The 22,002-nt window shown below is 39.9% G+C and overlaps 2 protein-coding genes across 2 annotated transcripts; both read right to left on the bottom strand.

Annotated features, from left to right (window-relative positions):
* Window positions 1-1,410: 1,410 nt before the first annotated feature.
* On the bottom strand, window positions 1,411-18,632 carry LOC110976441 (serine/threonine kinase-like domain-containing protein STKLD1). The gene is made up of 22 exons (XM_022229707.2): window positions 18,469-18,632; window positions 17,199-17,285; window positions 17,027-17,071; window positions 11,776-11,850; window positions 11,176-11,280; window positions 10,569-10,639; window positions 10,108-10,220; window positions 9,577-9,689; window positions 9,300-9,380; window positions 9,020-9,093; window positions 8,662-8,753; window positions 8,213-8,251; window positions 7,845-7,916; window positions 6,984-7,100; window positions 6,583-6,656; window positions 6,317-6,383; window positions 5,772-5,900; window positions 5,529-5,657; window positions 4,622-4,695; window positions 4,059-4,260; window positions 3,755-3,834; window positions 1,411-3,113 (listed from the first exon to the last, which is right to left on the bottom strand). The coding sequence occupies exons 1-22, from the start codon at window positions 18,481-18,483 to the stop codon at window positions 3,006-3,008; spliced, it is 1,962 nt and encodes a 653-aa protein (XP_022085399.2). The 5' UTR covers window positions 18,484-18,632; the 3' UTR covers window positions 1,411-3,005.
* An 813-nt stretch (window positions 18,633-19,445) lies between these two features.
* On the bottom strand, window positions 19,446-22,001 carry pfdn6 (prefoldin subunit 6). Its single transcript, XM_022229711.2, has 4 exons — window positions 21,888-22,001; window positions 20,826-20,896; window positions 20,415-20,539; window positions 19,446-20,214 (listed from the first exon to the last, which is right to left on the bottom strand). The coding sequence occupies exons 1-4, from the start codon at window positions 21,952-21,954 to the stop codon at window positions 20,103-20,105; spliced, it is 375 nt and encodes a 124-aa protein (XP_022085403.1). The 5' UTR covers window positions 21,955-22,001; the 3' UTR covers window positions 19,446-20,102.
* Between the last annotated feature and the right edge of the window lies 1 nt (window position 22,002).

Here is a 22,002-nt window from a genome sequence, read left to right as displayed (position 1 = left end):
TCATGAAATTCGGGCATACCATCCTCGTTAAACACACGGTTTCCGAGACAGGCCAGTGAAAAAAATATTAATTTTCCCTCTGACGTGGTCAATGAGGCCTTGAAATATCAATGGGTCATTACATGAGGTTGGGGCACAATTTGTGACGGTGTCCACGGTGGGTTCCGTAAAAATGAACAGCTGTTTCCCTGCATGTGGATTTCAAATTCTCCATCTTGCAAGGCTGAAAATAGAGGCGAGTGTTACTTTTACAGAGTAAATGACCTACTCTACTCTACAGGTCATGACAGGTAGTAAAGGTTACCCATGTAACAAGGAGACCGTCACAAATTGTGCCCCAACCTCATAGAAAAACGCACAAAACAAACACACAAAAAACGCCACTATATTGAACTGAGTCTAACCTTCACAGATAGATTCGTGATTAATGTCTTGCATGCAAAGCTTCAAAAAGACTGGGCATGGGACAGCCGAGATCGCCCGCTTTGGGATGGTCAAAAGAAAATCCTCTCGTCAGCTCATCATTCCTAAATTCCCCGAAAACCCTAGGATGGTGTCCCCCAGTGTGTAGCCTGTTGCAATATCTCAATCGCAGCGCATTAATTTCAGTTGGCCGACGGAAAGCAACAGTGTTTCACGCATGAAACTCACTTTGTAATTAAGTGGCTGAAATGCGTCCGAATTAAACAATAGTCAGGAAGAATGCTGACGTCACAAGCGGAATAACGGTTGCAGATTCGACAATAGTACCGGCAGTGGAAATTTCTCCCCTCTCCCCCCAAAAAAGAAAACAAAACAATGAAAAGGACTTGTATTAATTAATACTCACATTAATTATTTTCGAAAGTAGAAATTAGTTAGAAGATATTGTTCAGACACAATGGTGTCGGAAGGACAAGCCAAAACAATTGCGATGTTGGATAAAAGATTCGACATTATGTGTACAAATAAACGTATTTTGTTTTTTAGAATCAGTCACGTACACGAGACTTGCAGAAATAATTAAAGTTTGCATCCATAACTTTACCACGATACTTTACCAGCCGCTTCGGACGAGCCTTACACTTTGTTTCACATGGTTATTACTGCCCACGGGCAATATTCTTAGTGAATTAGTGTTACTTCATTTTACTACGTTCAATTACCGAAGGACAAGCATACAAACTCGGGACGCGACACTCAAAGCCTCTCTTGGTGCGTTGCAAGCGGTGACTTTTACGTAATGGGTATCATCATCCTTATTGGTCATTGATATCTCCGTGAGCACCGTACATACATCTCAACTGTGAACGATTGTGATAAATTGACTATCCGGTACCATAGGGAAAATAAGATAAACACGGCACGTGTAAATTACAACGAAAAAAACAAGAACAAAAACAACAGAACAAAAATAACACGATTACCCAATTCGCTTCTTCGTTCGTTTATTCATAGAAAATATAAGACCCGTTCATCAATTTGATCGTGACCAAAATATACAAACGGTTAATGAAAATTAACAGTTCACGAAAACAATAAAGGATGTTGTTCATCAAACCGGACGGTGTTAAAAAAAATGGTTGGTCGGACGGAACTATCGGCAAAAATTACTTTCATACCCAAGTAATTTTCTTGTATCAAGAAACTAATCTTACACATACAAAAAAAACTGCTGCTGTTTGATCGGACGGAATCAGGAAGAATCTATCGTCATTCTTTTCTCAAAACAAAAGGGATTAACCGGCACATATTATATTGCAGGAGGATCTTTCATGAGAAAGAGAAGTTCCAAACTTTAATCCAGTTTGTAAGAATGCAGTTTTTAACAAGTAACCAAACATTTTGCTGGCTTTTCGTCAGCTACAGTGATATTACAAGAGCAGTTTTACGTGGCAGTGGTGTAATATGCTGACAAAAACCTACAACGACATACACCCGACTCCTGAAAATTTAAAACACAGCCCCAGATTTTGAAGAATTTCTCCAATCCCTAATATCATAGTTCTTTTGCTTGAAATGTTATTTGAATATCCGATTAAATTATTGGAGTTCGGTACGGTGTGAAATGTATGAAGCATGATATATCATAGAGTTTATCCCACAGAAAAAACTACAAAATTATTCCCGAATTGCTTCTAATGCACACGCACACATCTATTGCGCCTAACTGCAAAGTCTAATTAGTAAATAACATGTACTACTATACTGTCATGGCACCAAAGAAATGTGTAGATCGTATTGGCCTCTTCTATCGTTGGGATTCCTACTCAAAAATATCAAGCAAATGCATTTTAAGATATTTTCTTTTTCAAGACAACAAATTCTACACAAGTGCACAACCTTGGTAGTTTTATCACTGTCGTGCCTTTTCCATTTCCTGTCGCGAACTGTCTCACTAAAACAAGTACAGGGTACATGTACATGTATTTATTGGAAGTTTGCATGTGAAGATTCTCCTAAGTGAGTGAACAGTTACTGGCTTCACAAAAATTGTCCTATCTAGAACCAAATGCGTGTATTTACATAATATTCACAAAGTGAGAAAACAAAGCATCCGAGAGCCTGAGCCATGGATCTGCTCAGCTGGTACTTTTGCGGCAAAACAGCTTCTTGTTAAAAGGTAGGTGAATTAGCCAGTAAAATATCCTGCTCAGCAGATGATGAAATTTGGCTTTTCTAGTCTTTATATTGGACTGTAATAAAAAAAATATTGCTACGCATAATACTTTTATAGGGTTGTCTGGTTCTCATAAAGGAAAGCTGAGGTTTAAATTAGTCTGCTTTGCAACTAACAAAAGTGAGTGCGGAAGTATGCTACTTGTTTTGTTCTTAAAAATCTGTGCAATCATGGTTTTCCTGTTGGCATGCTCTTCAAAGTGTTTCTTTAATTAAACCACATTTTGCTATCTAAAAAATGATATCATAATGTCAGTTAATACACTATAGAAACTTTCAAGGAGGGTTTTCGATTAATTTTTGTCCCTTTGTACAGATCAGTTGAGGAATTTTTCCCACACTGGAGCTCACTTTCCTCGTTTTTTGTCTCTGGCTGATTGGGGGCGGGCGCTAGCTTTTCCTCCGCCCCCTTCCCCCAGCTTGCCCAACACATCTAGGACGTTGCACATTATTTCCTGCCAAACGCAAAAGCAAAGTGTACAGTTCAGATGATCAACAAATTACAAAATGTAACCATGCAATTACTGGGGGGGTTCGAACTCAGATTAAAAATGTACCAAATAATCTGACGGTACATCATACTCCTGCTCTGCTCTAAAATCACGTTATCACAAGAATGTAATCTAAATTCTAATTTCACGTGATTTCCCCTTCAGAGTGATTTGCTACAAGATGACATATGCCAATGTTCAGACATCGGTGCAATATGGTCTTATCACAGGGTATTTGTAAGAGGAGCTAAAACAAGACTTTCAGCTCGAAGAAAGTCGGGGAACAAGACTTCCTAAGTGGCCCATTCAATCAGTGGAGGGTGTCTAAGGACGTTGAGAGACACCTGACTATGTGAATGTACATTTAAAAAAACCAATGCATGCATTTGTTAAGCGATTACAATTGTTTAAATGAAAACATCAAACTACGTTGTTGAGCCCCCAAACTTATCTGCCCACGAAGCACACCTGGGATTGTATTAAAGTGTTGATTTTGTTGCAAAGGGAGGAAAATCCGAGATATCAAACCTAAAACCAAAGAGGTGAGAGCCAATTAATTTTTTCACTTGCTATCCCAGCCATCCAAAAGAAAAAATCTGACTTACCTCATTGTCCGCAAACTTTGTCTTAATGCTTTTCAAGACACTGGCGATGTTCAGCTTTTTCAAAGCTATCAAGCCATCATCTGTACAAAACATGCAAATATAGAAGGAATTTGACAAGTTCAGTGTCACAAAATGACAATGGTGCAATCCGGTTGATGTTAAACGGGTCAAGAGGGTTGGTGGAATTTGCCGAACTCTGACACTAGCTGCAGAGCTTACACACCAATAATCCAATTCACGTGACTAAGGGTTTTAAAACCAAACTGGGGTGGGCTGCAGGGTACAGATGTCATCACAGGCCTACCGATTTCAGACATCTCCATGTAGAAACAGCAGACGTTTTCAGCCACATCAGGATCGTCATGATGTTGCTTGTACGCTTCCGTCACCACCTGGATGCCGCTCTTATTTTGCTCGTTCTCGCTCATCGCAGCATAGGCGCTCTCCTCCGACTCGCTGACCAAGCTAGCCAGGGCCATGCAAGCATTCTTCACTACATCAGGATTCTATATGGGAACAATAAGAACAGATCTGGGATGGCAGACCGATTCATTTGCACTCACTGCAGCTACAATTCATCTCAACAGCCAAAACAGCCCTTGAAATATTCAAATGAGTGTTGTATTGAAGGCACGACTGGAATTTTCCGGAACTCTACTCACTTCAGGTGTACCTGGTTCGAACCCCACTGATGATCCTACATTACAGTCACATGCCCCCCACTTTCTGCGTTAAAACTGTACCCCACGATAGCATATCTGTCACTCTAGCTGCATCTGCCTTCAGTGGTTTCCATGTCCTATTATAGTAACCTTGGCTTCTTTCAAGCGATCCCCTTGGAATGTTCCAATGTTTATCGTCCCTTACCTTGATGTGCGTTTGTACGGCTCTCAGGAACAAGTCTGCTGCATTGTGTTCCCCCATTGTCTCAATGTTTTCATCTGTGAACAAGCAAGCAATGACAATGACAATGACAATGACAAAAATGTATTCAGCAGACTCATGCAGTGCTTGGGTACAGTTTGTGGAACCCAAACTACTGGAGTGCACTCCAGTATCAGACAGCATCAGTTTGTGGTGTCAGCGTGCTCGTTATCTGTTCACGTTAATCCAACTTTGACCAATGGTGGGGTTTTTTGCTGGGGACACTTCTGTCCTCTTTTCCATGTGGTTTTCTGGCAAATTTTCAAGACTTCTGGCTTTGGCACTTTTGGCTCATTCACCAATTCACATCAGGAAATATTGTGAAACCACCATTCAGTGTGACATCCAAAGACCCACATGTCACCAAACTTATCCAGATCATTCAGAAGTCCCTAAAAGCACTTTCGAGTTGGAAGAATCCTGCACAAGGTAAATCAACAGTGATCCTGAGCATTTTTACCCACATTATAGTTTCTTTTCTTCAGGATGCCAGACTACGTGATACAACCAAACAAAGGGACCATGCTGACGCAAAATAAAACAAAATTACTGAAAATATGGCTTAAGACTTATTTTTCAGGATCCAGTCAAAAAAAGGCTCCATGCATGAACGAATCTGGGCCACGTTTTTAGCGCTGACTTCAAAAAGGTAACACAGGAGTGTGCCTTTAAATGCCCCACTGCAAGTACCAAGCCGCTACATGTCATAGGCTGAGTCTGAATCAACTGGCTATGGCTGAAGAAAAACCACACGTCTCTGTGGAAACAGGCTTCAGCAACTAGCTGGCGGCCCCTCATGTCAGTGTGTTATTTCTAGCCGCAGCCGGTCTGATAAGGAAACGTCTTTAACCTTCCAGCGAGAGTCCCCACATCGCGGTGCATGCCGAGTCAATGACACTAGCTGCCTCCATGTGCGTCCCCATTGCGTTCATTAGATCCTTCACTCCACTCTCCTCGCGAATGATGGTCAAGTTATTCTCTGAAAAGGAGGGTGAAAAAAAAAAAACACCGTAACATTTGAGAGAAACCCACTCGGGAGTAACTTGGGACTGTTGGTCAATCTGTTGTCTGAAACGTTTGCCCCTGTCCTTACCATTTATCGTAAGACAGGAGAGGGCGCTGCAGGCGTGGGCGCATACATCAGCATCGTTGGGAAATCCCCTCATTGCTGCTAGGATGTCTTGGATGCCCCCGAGTGTTCCAATTGTGCCAGCAGCTTGCTCTGAACAGGGGAAAAGGACAGGTATTGGACAAAACGAGACCTACAAAAATCAGGAAAAATAAATCTACTATAGGTATGCCTCTCCTCTATCTTTTTTTTTCAACGCAACAAGAAACAGTAATTAGCTGATGTTACAGTGCAACCAAGCGTGGATTGTTAACCTAAGCTCGTTATTTTAGAGCGACTTCAGTTGCAGACTACTCGTCACCTGCTGGTCTACTTTGCCTGGTACCCAGAATGTCTTGTATGCACAGATCACCACGCAGACTAAATAAACGGTTATTAAATGTTTGCCAATCAAACCTGACCCAAGCACTCTTTTTGAGGCGTAAGAAATTTGGACAATAACAGACATATCCAAAGACCACTCAGACCTGTGAATATCTATGATAAGTTTTATGACAGTGACAACTTACCGTTCATGGCCAGTGATTTCAGAAGTAAACAGGCCACACTCTGGAGTTCCTTGGAAGCACCATGAGCCTAAATACAATGAAAACAGCAGAACAAAAAGCAATTATTGGGCCTACTGAATGACACATCACTCATGGTGTAACAAAACAGGACGGTTTCTACACGTATGTACCTTCTAAATTGGACTTTTTAAAATATAAAAGTGGAATACAAGCAGTTTATGTGAATTCAATGGTTCCAAAATTTGAGAGAGAAACCTGGTACTTACTTTCATACTCAGCGTGATGTTCTTGATGAGTTTGTTGGAAAAGAGAACGTCGTCGCCATCTTCCTCAGGGTCAGCTGAATGAAAGACAAAAAACATTCAGCCTTAATTAATGACCCAATGAAATGCCGAAGTCTTTCAAATCATCTTTTTGGATTTGTCAAATGAAAATGCATGGGTTGACTGCAAATTGGGCAGTCTTTGATTGGGCCATGCTGTGTAGTCTTTAATTGGGCCATGCTGTGTAGTCTTTAATTGGGCCCTGCTGTGCAATCTCCAATTGGCCCCTGCTGTGCAATCTCCAATTGGCCCCTGCTGTGCAATCTTCAATTGGACCATGCTGTGCAATCTTTAATTGGGCCTTGTTGTGCAGTCTTTAATTGGGCCCTGCTCTGCTTTCTTACCTGCAGACACTAGTGTAAGCAGTAGACGGCAGGCCTGTACCTGCACGCTGACATCTTTCACGTGTTCCCTCATCAGGCTCATCACCAGGGTCTTGGCCTCGTTGGTCAGCACTGGAGCTACGTAGAGACAGTCAACCATTCAGTTTGTAAATAGCAACGTTATCATACTTGAGGAAAGCTTTGACACAGCCAGTCAGTACTTTTCTTCTGCTGATACTGTCGCAGCATTTCTTTGTTTTGAATTTCACCTTTTGAGTTTGTTGCAGTGAGAATGGAGCTATGCTTTATGCTGAACAACCTGCCCACAAACAGCAAGCGCCTAGATATCGCTAAGGTTTGTGGAGGCACACACCCTCCTTCACTTTTTACACAAGAACACCAAGATTTGAACTCCTCGATCCATGGTGGTGTACACCATTGCTTTTGGGTCGCAATTTCACAAGATTGGCTGATTGTGGTGTGTAATATTCATTCAACGGACTTGTTTCACGTTTGAGTCAACTGCTATGTGAAAAATCAAAGAATAACAGCACGGCATTTTCACGATTAAATCGAAGATCTTGTAATTTGTCTTGCGTAAAATCTATGGATTACATAGATTTGCACTCCTTGGTACTTTTCTGGAAATGTTTCTTGTCACACTGTCTGTGGTAATACTACCTCCAATGATTTCCATGACCTTGGCAAAGCTTACTCCTTGGCCTGACACCACCTGCGGCCGACTTCTTATAACACATCCTCAATCTATGATTGACAACTGTAATGTGTCCAACTGGTCCAACATTCCCAATATTCAGTGAACCAAAATAGATGGTATCCTAGCATTTCTTCCATGACTGAATGTTAATGAAGTGGACTTACTTTTGAAGGTGTTGAGGTGAGTCAGGGCATTGGCTACGGTAACTTCGTTGTCCTTGTTCTTTTTCATAAATTCTGGGCGAGGAACAAAGCAATGCTTCATCGGAGTCACATTTCTTTACCACTCAAAACAGTATATGGTGAACAGGTGTCTTTCAGTTACGCTTTGAAGCAGACATTTTACGTTCTAATTTAACATGTATTGGTAAAATACCTGATTCACAAAATACTGACAAAACCAATGACTTCTAAAAATGAAGGCAAGACAGAGATACACTGGTCTAAATTAGTCATGATGATTTTTAGCTTTGTTTTGTCAAAGCAAATGGAAAGAAATGACATCATCGAGAAGCAATCCCCTGTGAACTCACCGATAGTTCCAGGAATATCTGTGCCTTTTGGTACAGCCACTGCCAAAAAAAAGCAAACCACATTTGTGAATAGGAAGCAGAATGGAGAAGATCGGGTTCTGGACTAGGTTGCTAAAATTTGCAACTCTTCCTAATTCTTGGAGAAATTCTGAGCTTCTTTCACACAAGACCTCACTTCCACAGTGCAATATGTGGGATGCATAAATCAGAATGTGATTCTACTAATTTGACAATAATTACAAATAAAAACAATTTACAACTGACCCATCCATCTTTTTTTATTACAGTAATGTGAGTGCTCAGAACTATGCACGCATGCTTAGAACAAAGCGCACACACTCAGAACTGTTAGAAAGGACCGTCGTGTCTGTCACCACCACGTTTCTCAAAGTCTCACATTAATCCAGTCGTTCCGTTATCGTGTCTTTAAATGACTCTCAATAACTCACGTGCACTCTGCTTTTTTGCTTTCTTGCTCTCGGCGATATGAGACTGACTGAGGGCTAGACACTCTTTGATGTAGGGAAGATCTAAAAGCTCACTGGAGAATCAAACGAAAAATACAGATGGGTCACAATCAACAACGCTATTCTTTACAAAATGCTGCTTACTCGTTAAGAAAGTCCCAATACTGAACCTGTTCACAGTCCCATCAGTACCTATTTGTCATATTTCCTATTTTATTTTATATTGTATCATAATCCTCAGTATCCTCCCGATGCTTGTAACCAGGAGCCCAATCTAGTTCACATAAATTTCACAGCAAATCACACTACTTACTGAAGTCCAGGTGGCTTTGGAACTCACCTTGTAGTTGGTCTCTGCTGGAAGTTTTTGCGGAGCATAGCGCGGATGAGCTGTGCCAAGTCTTTTGAATAATCCTGCAAGAAATTCAATATGCCATTTCAAATATCGACCTTTACGGGTTTTGAGATCACATGCGACTTTTTATGCTGAACTCATCAGACGCGTGACACAACGGCACATTATGTTTGTAACTTAGAAACAGCGAAGTTCTGCTGAAAAATACGGTTACTGAGAGACTGAAGGCAGAATATTTGATTCCAAACAAAATTGTTGTCAATACCTCTTGAACCTTTTCTAATATTTCCTCCAGTAAATTGACAGACTGCTTCACGTCAAACAAGACAGCATTCACCTGGGCACGCTGTAAATCAAGAAACAAAAATTTGGGTTGAAAACATGTAGAACAAAATCATTCTAGAGGCAATGAATTATTAAAATGACGTTGGAGAAAAAAAGACAAACACTCCACCTGTACTTGAAAAAGGTTACCCTACGCTGTATGGTTATTACAAGAGTTGTCACTTATGACATTACGATGATGGTATTGAACGACTCACATCTAGGAATCTACAAGTTGCCATCTCCAGTATGATGCATCCCAACGACCACACGTCACTACGCTCATCATAAGGTCTCTCCAATACTTCAGGTGCCATCCATATCATGGAACCTGCGAGTGGACGGAAGAAAATTCCCCCTTAACCCTAACAGTCCCAAATCCTCCAATTTCAATACGATTTTACATACTGTACACTTTTGGGGGTTAGGGTTAATAGCAGACTAAAACCTTTCAAAGTTTGGGCGTGTCCATTAATGAATACAGGCTCCAAAAGTGACAGGAAAATCAAGTGTGTCATCCAACTCGACAGACCATCATGAATGAAATTTTTCACAAGGATCAATTCTATGTGCTATAACAAAACTAATCAGAAAATGAAACAAGATCGCCCTTGCAAAGACTCAGAACTTAATGGGAGCTATCTGCATTTTAACTGCACGAATATCTAACAAAGACAGAAGCTCAAATTATGGGCATGCAATTCTGTTCTTTTGTTCTTGGGTGAGATTCGAAATTGGGCCACCCTTACCCACTGTGGTTCTTGTTTTTGTGCGTGCATCACCCATGACAGTTGCTACGCCAAAATCTCCGATGCTGACATCCAGGTTCTCAGTCAAGAACACGTTACTAGGCTTGAGATCTCTGGAATTGAACATAAACAAGAGGATGACGTATACTTGCTTGACTATTCTATCACCAAAACGACGCTGCAGAAATGTTGACAGTTCCCTTTTCCAAGAAAAGCTAGAGACTGCATTACAAAAGGCTGCTCTGACAGACAATTCTTTCTTCATATTGGATTTGACGGACACGTATCACTCAAAAACCTTAGGATTTAAAGAGCTACTAAAGTCTCTGTATAATCTCGTTTCAAACGTTCCAAGAGAAAGAAAGAACAAAAGCAGATTTCTGTAAATATTCCTCGTAAATTTTGTTTGTGAAATGGCTGTTGCTAAAACCTGATCCAAACGACATGGCACGTTACTCTACCTGTGAATGACTTGCTTGTTATGAACAAATACCAGTGCCTCCAACATCTGACCGATCCATTTCTTCAAAACCTACATGTAGGAGTTCAAATGGGCAAGGAAAGAGGCCGATTATCAAAGGCGTCTCATTTGCATTATTTCAAAATCTAAAAACTCCTGATTTATGTAGGAAACTGTGAAAATTGTTCACAAGCGGAAATCTTATAACTTGCTTTCTTGTCTCAAATACGAATGACCAACAGAGGCAGAGTAGACAACAAACAGCACACCAACCAACCAATACTACACTAATGAAAGCACACTGGTGTGCTATTTTCTAGTGTTATCAGTCCATTCATGTTACGCTGCCAGAACAATGCATTTCTTAGTGCTTAGATTCTATCCCTGTCCTCTTGAGTGCACAAACCTTTCCCTCTCTCCCTCCCTCCCCACCCCCCCCCATTCCAGCCCCCGGGTGGGGTAAGAGCCCATTGCTCCAAGACCTAATCCAACTACCACATGTGATAATGCATGAATTCACATGCCCTGTCCCTACACCACTAGCCTCTATAATCTGGGTCAGTGAATAGGAGGTCGTTATTGCCTTTGCTGCAACAGGCGGTACTCACAACTTCTTCGACTTTCACTTGCTGTTTGCGTTTGATGTTCAGGGCTTTGTCCAAGTCCCCCATCTTGTAGTACTCCATGACAATGCAGACATACATTGCAGATTCCTACACAGAAATATCAGTCAAACAAAACCTTGAGACTAATTTAGGAATTACAGGGAATCAAAGTTGTTTTAAAGCATTTTCTTTTGTGTAAAGAAAGAAGGGAAGGCAATGTCAGTTTTGATCAAACTTTAACAGTATACGGCCTTCCAAAAAGATGCACGGAGACAACGGGAATCTTTCCAAATGATTACCACGTTGGGAAAAGACTGAAAGGAAAGCATTTTTCTTTTTTCATAAAAACTTGACCGGAATGGAATCTGACTGTCTAGGAATTGCTGAGACATAAGTGCTCCATCAACTGAGCTACGAAGTCCTGTATGTTGGGGGGTTACTAATCAGGGATGTTAGGCTACATACTAGACTTCTTGGCATTAAAGATTTCCCTCCAAGGTGACTTTATAAAAGGTGTCCAAGTCTTCAGCAGATACTGTGTGAGAAACCAATGGGTTTGCATTTGAAGTTTTAACGCTAGACAAGTACGGTTGTGTCTCTTACTTCCTTATCCCATGTGACAAAGAATTCTTTGTAACCACAGATGTAGCGATGCTTCAAGTCTTGCAGTGCCATAGCCTATACACACACACACACACAAAATAAAAGAATCAGCAAGAATAAGATTCATCGAGGATCAATGGATTTTTAGCCGAAGGAACAGAATACGGGAAAAACCCACATGCCTGAGATGGCTGAGATATTGATCTCTTTATTGGTAAGGAAAAGCAAAGCTTTTGTGGCTGATTACAGGATATCAATAGACAGCATAATGACCTGCTTTTGTTATTTGTCCCTGCTGTTAAGACATGCCCTGCCAAAAGTAGAAGTAAAGCTGTAGAGGGGCAGATACAGGAGAAAATTGATTGTATCAAACGTCAGTGTGTCAGGCTAACGTGACCTAAGATATTGTACTTGATCGTACATGTATCTATCATAAATTTGCAGCTTTTATGTTCGTTTACGTTTACAAAGTTTATGTTGCGATTTACAGTTGATTCAGAAAATAATCGAAAAACACACTAAAAGTAAAGCACTGTTGTGTTCTACAAACAGGTCAGACAAGGTAACATCAGAAAAGATATTCTAAAATAGATTATTTTCAGTAGGGGTTTGACTTAATTTCTGAATACACTTCCATGACTGAAGATCCAATTTGTGAATTACAGCCCACCAGTGAACCATTCCCCCTCCTGTCATCAAATGTAAACCAGTGAAGATCTCCAATGTACATGTGCATGTATATCTTCATGTTGCTTACATTTCAAAATCTCACTTCCCCAGAACTCAGTCCATGAAATTCTTGTACAGTATTTACGAACACTGAAAAGGCAACACATAAAAGGCAACATAACAACGCCTCACTTTATTTTTTTTTATGTCCACTTAAATGGCTGTACCTCTGTTGACAAATAATAAAAAAAATAATAATAATAATACCAAAAATCTCTGTATACTTTGCAAGAAGTTTGGTATTGTATTCATCATTTTTTTCCTATGTACATATATCATATCCACCACCAAGTGCATTGCAGCCAAATCTATGGGAGGATAGGTTTCTCCATTACAGGATAAGTACACAAGTCCCTATTCTCTCTGTGTGTGGCTGTGTCAATAGACCAGCCTCAGTCCTTCATAGCAACCGGTGAAGTGTCCCGGTGCCCTGCTGCTGTTGATACCAATGCGTGCTCCCAGTGCCTACATGTCATTTCCCACATTGTGGGAACCCATGAAAAGCTCTGCCAATATCCTATTTCTTTCTCTCTCTTTTCTTTGGGGGGAGGGGTCAGATCTGAGCACACTATCAATGTTGCATTCAAAATGTGCCATGCCCAACAACGCAACACAATGTTGAACAGCCACATAAAGTCAATCTTTTTAGAGGCACTCATGTGAACACGCCCCACGGAGCTGAGGTCATGTACTTTGGAGACCATGATACTATTTGTACATGATGCGGGTGCTCATTTTTGCACGAAACATTTTTTGCTTGATTGAAAGTACGTCCATGTATCCATGAAATGTGCGGGGAGGGAAGAAGTGGTAGAGAAAAAAATGCAGAGAGTAACTAAGGCATAAGATACACATTGAAACAACCAAAATGTAAAGATTCTGTTATACAGAAACACAAGGTGATATTTCAAATTTCACAAAACAAGTGATTAAAAGTAAATATACAGTGCATGTAAATTGAACAGACTGAGTGGCAAGTCAGAAGCATTAGAAAGACACCTGTATGTTTCATCAACACGAGGGCAGTTATGCTAACCTTTTGGTTTACCACTTCAAAAAAAATCACACTGTGATAGTTTGAACAATAAAGGTCAGCGTTTAATTGGTATGAAGGGGCTCCCATTTCACACATCCTGAAGTGGAAATTTCTTTGGGAAACTAAAAATGACCTTTGTCACTTGCTCAGATGATGAATGGTGCTATTGCTGGGCTAAGTCCAGCAATCTGATTCTGGGTAAGCTAGCAAGATTGACCAAACTTTTAAAATGATAAGTAATGAATGCCACTCATATAAAAAGCTAATAATTATGATTCTGCACTGTTATCAATTCTAGAGGACAAAATGATTGGGAACTCTGTGCCATAGGCCTTGCAATGGGGTCTGCTCTTTTGATGCCCCAGTAAGTTGTGTGTGTCCTACAAATGGCTGCCAAAAGTATGGAAGGCCATCGGTATAAAAGTAAAGAAAAATTCGCAAAGTGTTGAAAATCCCATGCAGCTATCACCAGTATGGATTTACTAGGTTCTGAATGAAAATACAACCCTTTTCAAAATTAATGGGACAAATGTACACGTACATTTTGAACAAAACTGAGGTGAAGTCACAAACCAACCAAAGGGTGATTTTTTTGCAACTCTGCCTGTCCATACAAGTTGTAGGCATAATGAGAGTGGTCTATGGAACTCCTATCTTCAGCACTTTTTGGGTTGAATGTTTGTCGCATTTTCAAAATATTTACATGAACCTTTGGGATGTCTATATCAGATACATTACATGAAGTTTAAAATTAACTTGTAGACAGGGCAGTGTCAGAGTAAACATCTACTTATGAATGTGTAAGTGGTGAGTGAACAATATCGAGAATCGACAGGTCGTCGTGACAACATCTAGCACAAGTTGCTTAGGGGAAATCCTTTATTATCCATTGACTAAATGGCCAATGGATAGTGAGCTATGGTGTATCTTGGATTCCTATTTTCTAAAAAAATGAAAGTAAAACACAAATACTACTGCAAACTGCTTGTTGGTTACAGTGAACTAGAAAACACCAACTGAAGAAGTTGGAAGGCCTGACGCTTCAATCCTAGTAGAATCTTTCTCAAAAGCAGGAAATTAGGAATTACATTAGGTTTTGGGTCAAGAACAAGGAAGGAAAGAAAAACAACAGTAAACAATGCCCCAAACAATAACCTCATGGTACCACTTGGTGAAACTTTTCACACTGTATCTTTTGGCTCAGAGTTACTCCTTTTTCAATTTTTGTTTTTTTACAAATCTTAGCTTTTGTCCTGAAGCTCCAACGTGCACTGAAAAAAATTTTATTCCCCCTTCTGGGCTGCTGTTTATGTTACCATACCGGCTGGCAGGGTGGTGCATGTGGATAACATTTACCAATCCCCCCCCCAGAACGTAGGATTAGGAGCCTGTGACTGAGTACAGGTTGGGCATACACCATGCACATGGACATTGCACAGCTTCCCACTTCCATAAACATGTTTTTGTCAGTCATGTCAGGGTATTTTAGACACAACTTGTTGAGTCTAAACTTCTTTTGTGTTCTGTAAGGACCCCAGGGGCTAATCCTTTGACCTAATCCTTTGACAGGGTTGGACAAAGAGTATCCCTCTAACAAAGAAACCCTTGGGCTCAGTTCTAAGAAATTGTGGTTTGGCTTCAAGGTGCTTTCACATCATTTGGATTTTGGTTGTCAAATTTTGTTAATTTGTTCAGGATGGCATGATGGCAAATCAACTTCTCTGAAAATGTGTTGAAACTGATATCACTCAGTGTTCAATTTAAACAGACTGACAATAGTTTACTATGTGTGCCAGTGTACTGGCTACATACTCGGGAAAGAAATCAGAATCCTCGTGAGATTAATGGAGTCTGTCTAAAAAAAAATACATACATGTAATCCAACCACTGTAAATGAATCCAATTTTTCATCAAAGTGCCTGTTTCATCTGTGTCCCTTTGACAGACTACGTTAATTACAACACTGTTTGCTTACATTATGCACTGTTTGGTAACTTCAATTTGTGGTGCAGTGTCAATAGTTACACACCTGAAGATCCAAATCCCAACGCTTCAAACACACGTAATAATTTACACCCTTCAACAACTACAGGCCACGCAGGCAACATAAACAGCGACTTTTCTTTTGATACATGCACCTGTAGCATAACCTTTATGTCCGCATGTGGAAGTTTAAGGTTCCAATATACAGGAACAAAACAGGACTAGTCTTTTCAAGATCTGTTTCTGTAAACTTTTCAGGTTAAAATTGTAATTAGTAAACATGTATTTCAAAGACACCATACGCCTTGCACATATGAAATGTGATCAAAGAAAACTAAAAGTGTGCCGTACAAATATACGTATACCACATATACCAAGTGTCAAATTCAATGTGATGTGAATTAAGGGCTGACTCAATTCAAATAATTCACTATTTGAATATTCAACCTTCAATTATCTGAATATCTGAATATTCGGTCAAACTGACCGGCAGATTGTTGATGAACAAACCATATACAAAATCAGTTGCAATAACGCACACAATTGTACATTATAACCACTACAATAGCTTTTCATGTCTTTGAGTATCTCCAGCCACGATTTAGTAAAATTTAAAGATGAACAGTACTTCTTGCTTTGTTACAAATTTCTATTCCTTTTGAATAATGAATAATATACTTTTTTAATCGCCATAGGATCTCTGTGGCTTTTCATTTGAATATGCTTGGAACAAGCCTCCATAGTGCAATATCTCTCATGTCAAACAAAAGAAAATTCTCCCTTCCGTTTCATGAATTTTGCATTTGAATATTTAAATTCATAGAATTAGATACAAATTTTCAATAATCAATCAAATATTCGGATATTCAGCACAGCCCTATGTGAATTTTGACAGCAACCAGGCAAACTGAATGATTGGACAGTCCAACAAGATGTTTGGCTTACTGCTGCGGATATGAAGTTAAAGTTTCACATCAAATTCATTCCCTACTACTCCAATGTTTACACAACTTACAGTATTTGGATTTATATTCAACCAATGCATTAGCCTTTGCCACAGCACAAGAACGTCACACGCTAACAGAGTAATGCTTTAAATTCATTATCCAATCAATCTTAATTTCCCTTTCCTCTTTCCAGCGATAGTAACAGAGCGAAATTGGTGGCTGCTTTAAGGGGAATGCACTGTGTGGTGATTGGTTCATCACCCAGAATACCTCTTCAGTCATTACTGTGTAGCACAACTACGGGCGGGAGCAGCAAGACAGAGAATACTGGAGGAGGATCGAGGAGGGTTTCACCCAACAATGGATGCTCATATTTTGCAGGGGGGGGAGGGCTTGGAGAGAGGGTGTGTATAAGATACATCTCTTTTCAAGAAAATGGTATCATCAAAACAATAGCGCTGTATGGACATGTAGTAAAAACATTTCACAAGAGGCAACCCTGTTCTTCATTGTGGCCTTTCTATTTGAAAATAATCAGGATAAGCAAGCAACTTACCTCTTTGAATGCTTTGTTCGCTTCGCCTTCTTCTGTGCACTCCACCTGGGTTTAGATGGGGAAAAAAGACAAGATTAAAAACATGTACAATCTCAACGTATCAAACATTAAATCAGATTCAATTAGAATTACTACATAACCCATTGGTGCTGTGTTTACTATAATTGCTTACCTTCTTCAAGACGTAAGTGCACTGGTCCGCGTGATTTTGCACCTTAAACACCGATCCTTGAGCACCTTTGCCCAACCGTTCCAGTAACTTAAAAACAAAAAGCAAGTAATCTGAGAATTGTAAAATATTTACACAATAACACAGCAAAAGAAATAAATAACTGCTATTTCTTCTTGTCAAACTGTCAATAGCAGCCCAAGGACTAAATTAGAAAGCAGTTTTACAAAAATACATTTAGAATTCAGTTGAATAAAGTAAACTTTAAATTACATACGTACAAAACAATGTATATTGGGATGGTCACATTTGTTCCTTACCAGTTGGAGATTTCACCTAGAATCGACTGATGTTACACGAGGATCGTGCACATCCAAGTTTGCAACCTGAAACTTCCATTTGATTGGTCAATTAAGGTACACTATTGCCCTGGTAGCTGGAAACTTGGGTTGAGCACGATCAGCACAATCACGTGTTCATGTTGAGCAGTCAGTTGATTTTGTATTTATTCTCCGACTTAACTTTCCATTTTGAAGAAAATCTTTCAAAACCACGAATTATAAATAACGTGCAGTTGGTTGATGGCGGAATCATTAACAAATCATACATTCAGATCAACTGATCGCATAGATCAATGGATTGCACCCAAAATTCATGCTTAATCTTTAATGTGAATTTGTAAATCTTGTTGAGTAGGCCTCTGTAACTTAAAGTGGACATTAGTATGTTTCACATTTTCAGATCAAAGTGGACATAGGGCCTAGCCTAATTAGGCCTTATTCTCACTTGACACCCCGTAAGTATTAATGCTGATCATCATACCGCATGAGTGATTTTGCACAATGGTAGAAAGGCATTGTGGGAAGGAAAAGGGGGGCAATGTTAGGTCCTTTTTCCTTCCCACGATGCCTTCCTACCATTGCGCAAAATTACTCACAATGCGGTCTTAATACTATTACTAGCGATAAGGCTTATGACACGGCTTGACATTAACTTTAATACTTATTAAGTCCATGATGTGACAGATATGATAATGAAGGGGATGATGAGCATGTTAATGACGACATAATGAACGTGGTGATAGAGTAATCAGTAATAGTACACTGATATCGGGCCTAGGCCTACTGCTGGCTGAAGTCGAACGAAAACTTTAATTTAGTTTCAGCATGTACCTCTATGGTTTCTGAAATTCAAATGAAGCACATGAATATTTCGACAACATTCAAAAGTGCACGATACTAACGTTACTCGTCAAACCAAAAATACCCCTTACTTTGTAATTTTCCATTTCGATCCTGCTGCTTAGCTGAAATTTCCACGAATTTTCCAGGTCAGACACCGAATTTTCCTACCTAGGTAGGCCCAATCATCTGTGTTCTATGGCAGCCTGCATGTGTCGTGTGTGTACGTACCACGGAAGGTGATCACTATTGCCGCAGCGTTATCTGGCAACGATAAACTTTAGTTGGTATCTGAACTTTCTCTCGTTTCAATCTCACAGGAATCACAGGGTACCAATGAAGTGCAAACTTTTTTTTCTTCGCTGGTACGCTTATTATTTTAAAATACTAATGAGTGAGCCGAGATGATTACCATCGACACTCCAAACCTCAAAAATATAGTATAGAGGGCGCTATTTCAAATCAACGGTGGGAGTAAAATGCTCGGGATGGGTGAAACTTTTGCCCTTGGTGCCTGCATTCGTAAAGATTTGTATCAGTAAAATACTGTGCAAACTATCGAGCAGGTTACGCCGACTTGGGCTTTGGTTTTTAGTCACACTCTCAGGATTGAGATCGTGTTCTTAAAAAATGGTCAATGTATACACCCTAGTCTCGTCATTCCCAAATTGCCAAACATCCACCCCAGTGGAATAAGTATAAAAGTAAGCCCGTGGAAAAAATTCCCTTTCCCCGACGACCACAGGGAGTTTCAGAAATAGTCAAAGCATGGAGGAATTTTATTCCTCCATGGTCAAAGGCTAAAATAGGACAGTTGAGGCCTGTTTTCAGTCCAAAATCTTCTCTCTTATTTCGTGCCTCTGGACTTTTGAACAGTGATTACAATGAAAGCCTGTGGAGAGTTCGAAAGTCCATGTCATGCTTCTTGTATCTTCCCACACTTTTGAACAGCATAATTTATATAAACAAACAGATGCAAATGGCATTATTTTTCAGCCCGAGCAACATACATGACAAATAAATGAAAAAAAAAAAAAACTAAACAAGACGTTGGATCAAACCAAGCTGCTTGATTTAGCTACCACATTTTTTTTAATGGAAACATGAATTTTACCACTGGCAAATATTACACACAAAAAGCAAGGTCTTCAATGAAACTGTTTCAAAGTACACTCGTGTAAACAAACTTCTTCAGACTAAATCCTTGGGTTGAATAAATACAGCTGATGGAAAGCAGGTCACTGCAAAAATCTACTAGATGGGGCTCATTTTCTGTCACTCTAGCTTATGTAGTTTCTAGGTACAATGATTTTATTACATAGGAACACCACTGACATCTTACTCCAGTACCCATAAATGGGATCAGTGAAGAACATAATATCAGCGAGGTAAATTATTAAATTACTGGCACTATGCTACCGGAGACGACAATCTTGAATTATACTGAACAGCATGCAAAACGGGAGAGAAAGTCCACGTTAGAAAAGGTTCAGTCAGAAGGAGAGATCAACCTGCAGTCATCTTGGCCAAGTACCCAATCCACATTGGTTATGTTAAACTAGTTACACCATGGGTGCCAGCCTATTATGGGGAACCAGTCTCTTTCAGAGATCCAAATGGCTGAGCCTTGACAAGGGTCTTCTAAGCAAGGGGAAAATCACACAACTTTGAATGAAACAAAGTTTAAATAGTGTTCATTCTTTGCTTGAAGAGGCTACAATGCCTGCTACGACTTTTGCATTTGTGCTTTCTGGAACTGCTGTTGAAGCTTGGCCAATTTCTCTCGGTGATCATTCTGCTTCTTATCAAGGTCTTTGATCAGTCCGTCTTGCCTTTTCCTGAGGTGAAACCAAAACGGGAAACCTGAATTGACAGTGCTCGACAAAGAGTGATCATCAGGCTTTCGAATACAAATTAAGAGAGAGAGAAAAAAAAAGGACAAGCACAAAATGGTCAAATTTTGAACCATAAGATAACTCTGGGTTTTTGAAATCCGTTTCATGCATTGCAATAAGACACTCTCAATGCCTCAACTTACATCTCTCCTTCGATGTACTCAATTCTCTTGCCCACTGTCTGCTTGGCTTCCACAACATCCTGCTGTATCAGAGCCGGACCCATCATCTTATAGACTTTAGCATCTGACTCCAACAGATCCAGCTCCTATGATGCCATGACAGAAATAAAAGTCTTCAATTTTTCAAAGTTTCTTCTTGTACAAGACTAAAAAACTCTCATTTGGTTGCCAGTTGCAAACAGACACTGAGAATTTTAGGGTGCTGAAAACTTGCATGCTGGTTTAATCGACTTAAACTGTGGACACAAGAACCCAGTGCTGTAGAATGACAAATTATTCCAGGACGGTAATTTTACACATTTAACAAAACAATTGCAGGGTGAATTTTAAAAAGGAAAAAAGCATAGCAACTCCTCTGTCTGTAATACTTACGCTCTTCACAATGTTATTTTCGTTCAGCTGGGCATCAAGCTTTTGTCTTGTCTCCACACTCTTCTGGTACTCTGTATGAAACACATCATAATAAAAACATGTTTAACACAAAAATTAATCAAACTGCAATAAAAATATCTTGCACTGCATGATCCATGTATGGCCTTTCATATCATTGAGAAAAAAAGAAAAAGGATCCTCAGGTCTTATTCTTGCATAGGTCATGTAAGTCTACGTCATTCATTATAAATGCAAAGCATGCTGGGGCCAGCCGGGGAATGGAAAACAGTTAAAAATTAGACCTAAAAAAACAAAATGAGGAAAGAGTTCCATTTATTGACAACACCAATTTTCGTTAAAAATATTACACCAGCCATTAGAGAGTGATAACATGTCCTAAAAAGTGAAATTTAGCTAAGAAAATTCCAGAGCATTTACTCAGAAAACAGAGTAATTGCAGAATACCCCGCCATTCTAAAAAAAGCACCCCTGGAATGACTGGCTACGTGGGTACAAGGTGAAAATCCCTTGAGAAGAGTGTGACATTTTGACCTGTACCTGGCTATGAGGTTGATCATGTGGGGTGGCGGGGTATTCTGCAATTGAGCTTAGAAAACACTTAGATGTTTTTTCAGACGAGTCTCATAGGTTTGTCCAGAGGGCATCAAATGCTGTCTGCAGGCCTATATCATCACTATAGTATAGGCCTAGAAGTCTTTCCCAAAATGAAATTCACAAAACGACAAAAACCTATCAACCAAACCAAACCTAGAATGCTGGGGTAGGAAATCCTCCCCAGGCTGCCAAGTATCCAGAATTTACACAGCAACAATACAAAAACAAAAGTCACCAAATTGCGGGAGAACATGGCGAAACGCGCGTTATTTGGGGGGCGATTAAACTGTGTAACTGTAAGCAGCAGCGGAAGGGTTTGGCCTAACCGTGCGAAAAAGATTCTATTTCCCAAATCAGGAAAATCATATATCATGTCCATAAATGTGAATATATTCCCCAATGCAATCGCCTTATAAATCGCAACAAATGCAGATAGCAATATCTTACGTTTTTGCACAGTCTTAAATTTTTCGAGTTCATCCTGCAAGTTCGACTGTACAGTATCGGCTGCCATTTTGAGAGTCTGGTAACTTTAATACTGCGTGGTTTACATTTGACCAAT

This window comes from Acanthaster planci, linkage group LG11, assembly GCF_054643075.1.
Source record: "Acanthaster planci isolate LZ-2023a linkage group LG11, COTS_SCS, whole genome shotgun sequence".
In the NCBI taxonomy this organism is placed as follows: Eukaryota; Metazoa; Echinodermata; class Asteroidea; order Valvatida; family Acanthasteridae; genus Acanthaster; species Acanthaster planci.
Note: the sequence above shows the minus strand (reverse complement) of the source record. Positions and strands in the feature narration are given on the sequence as shown.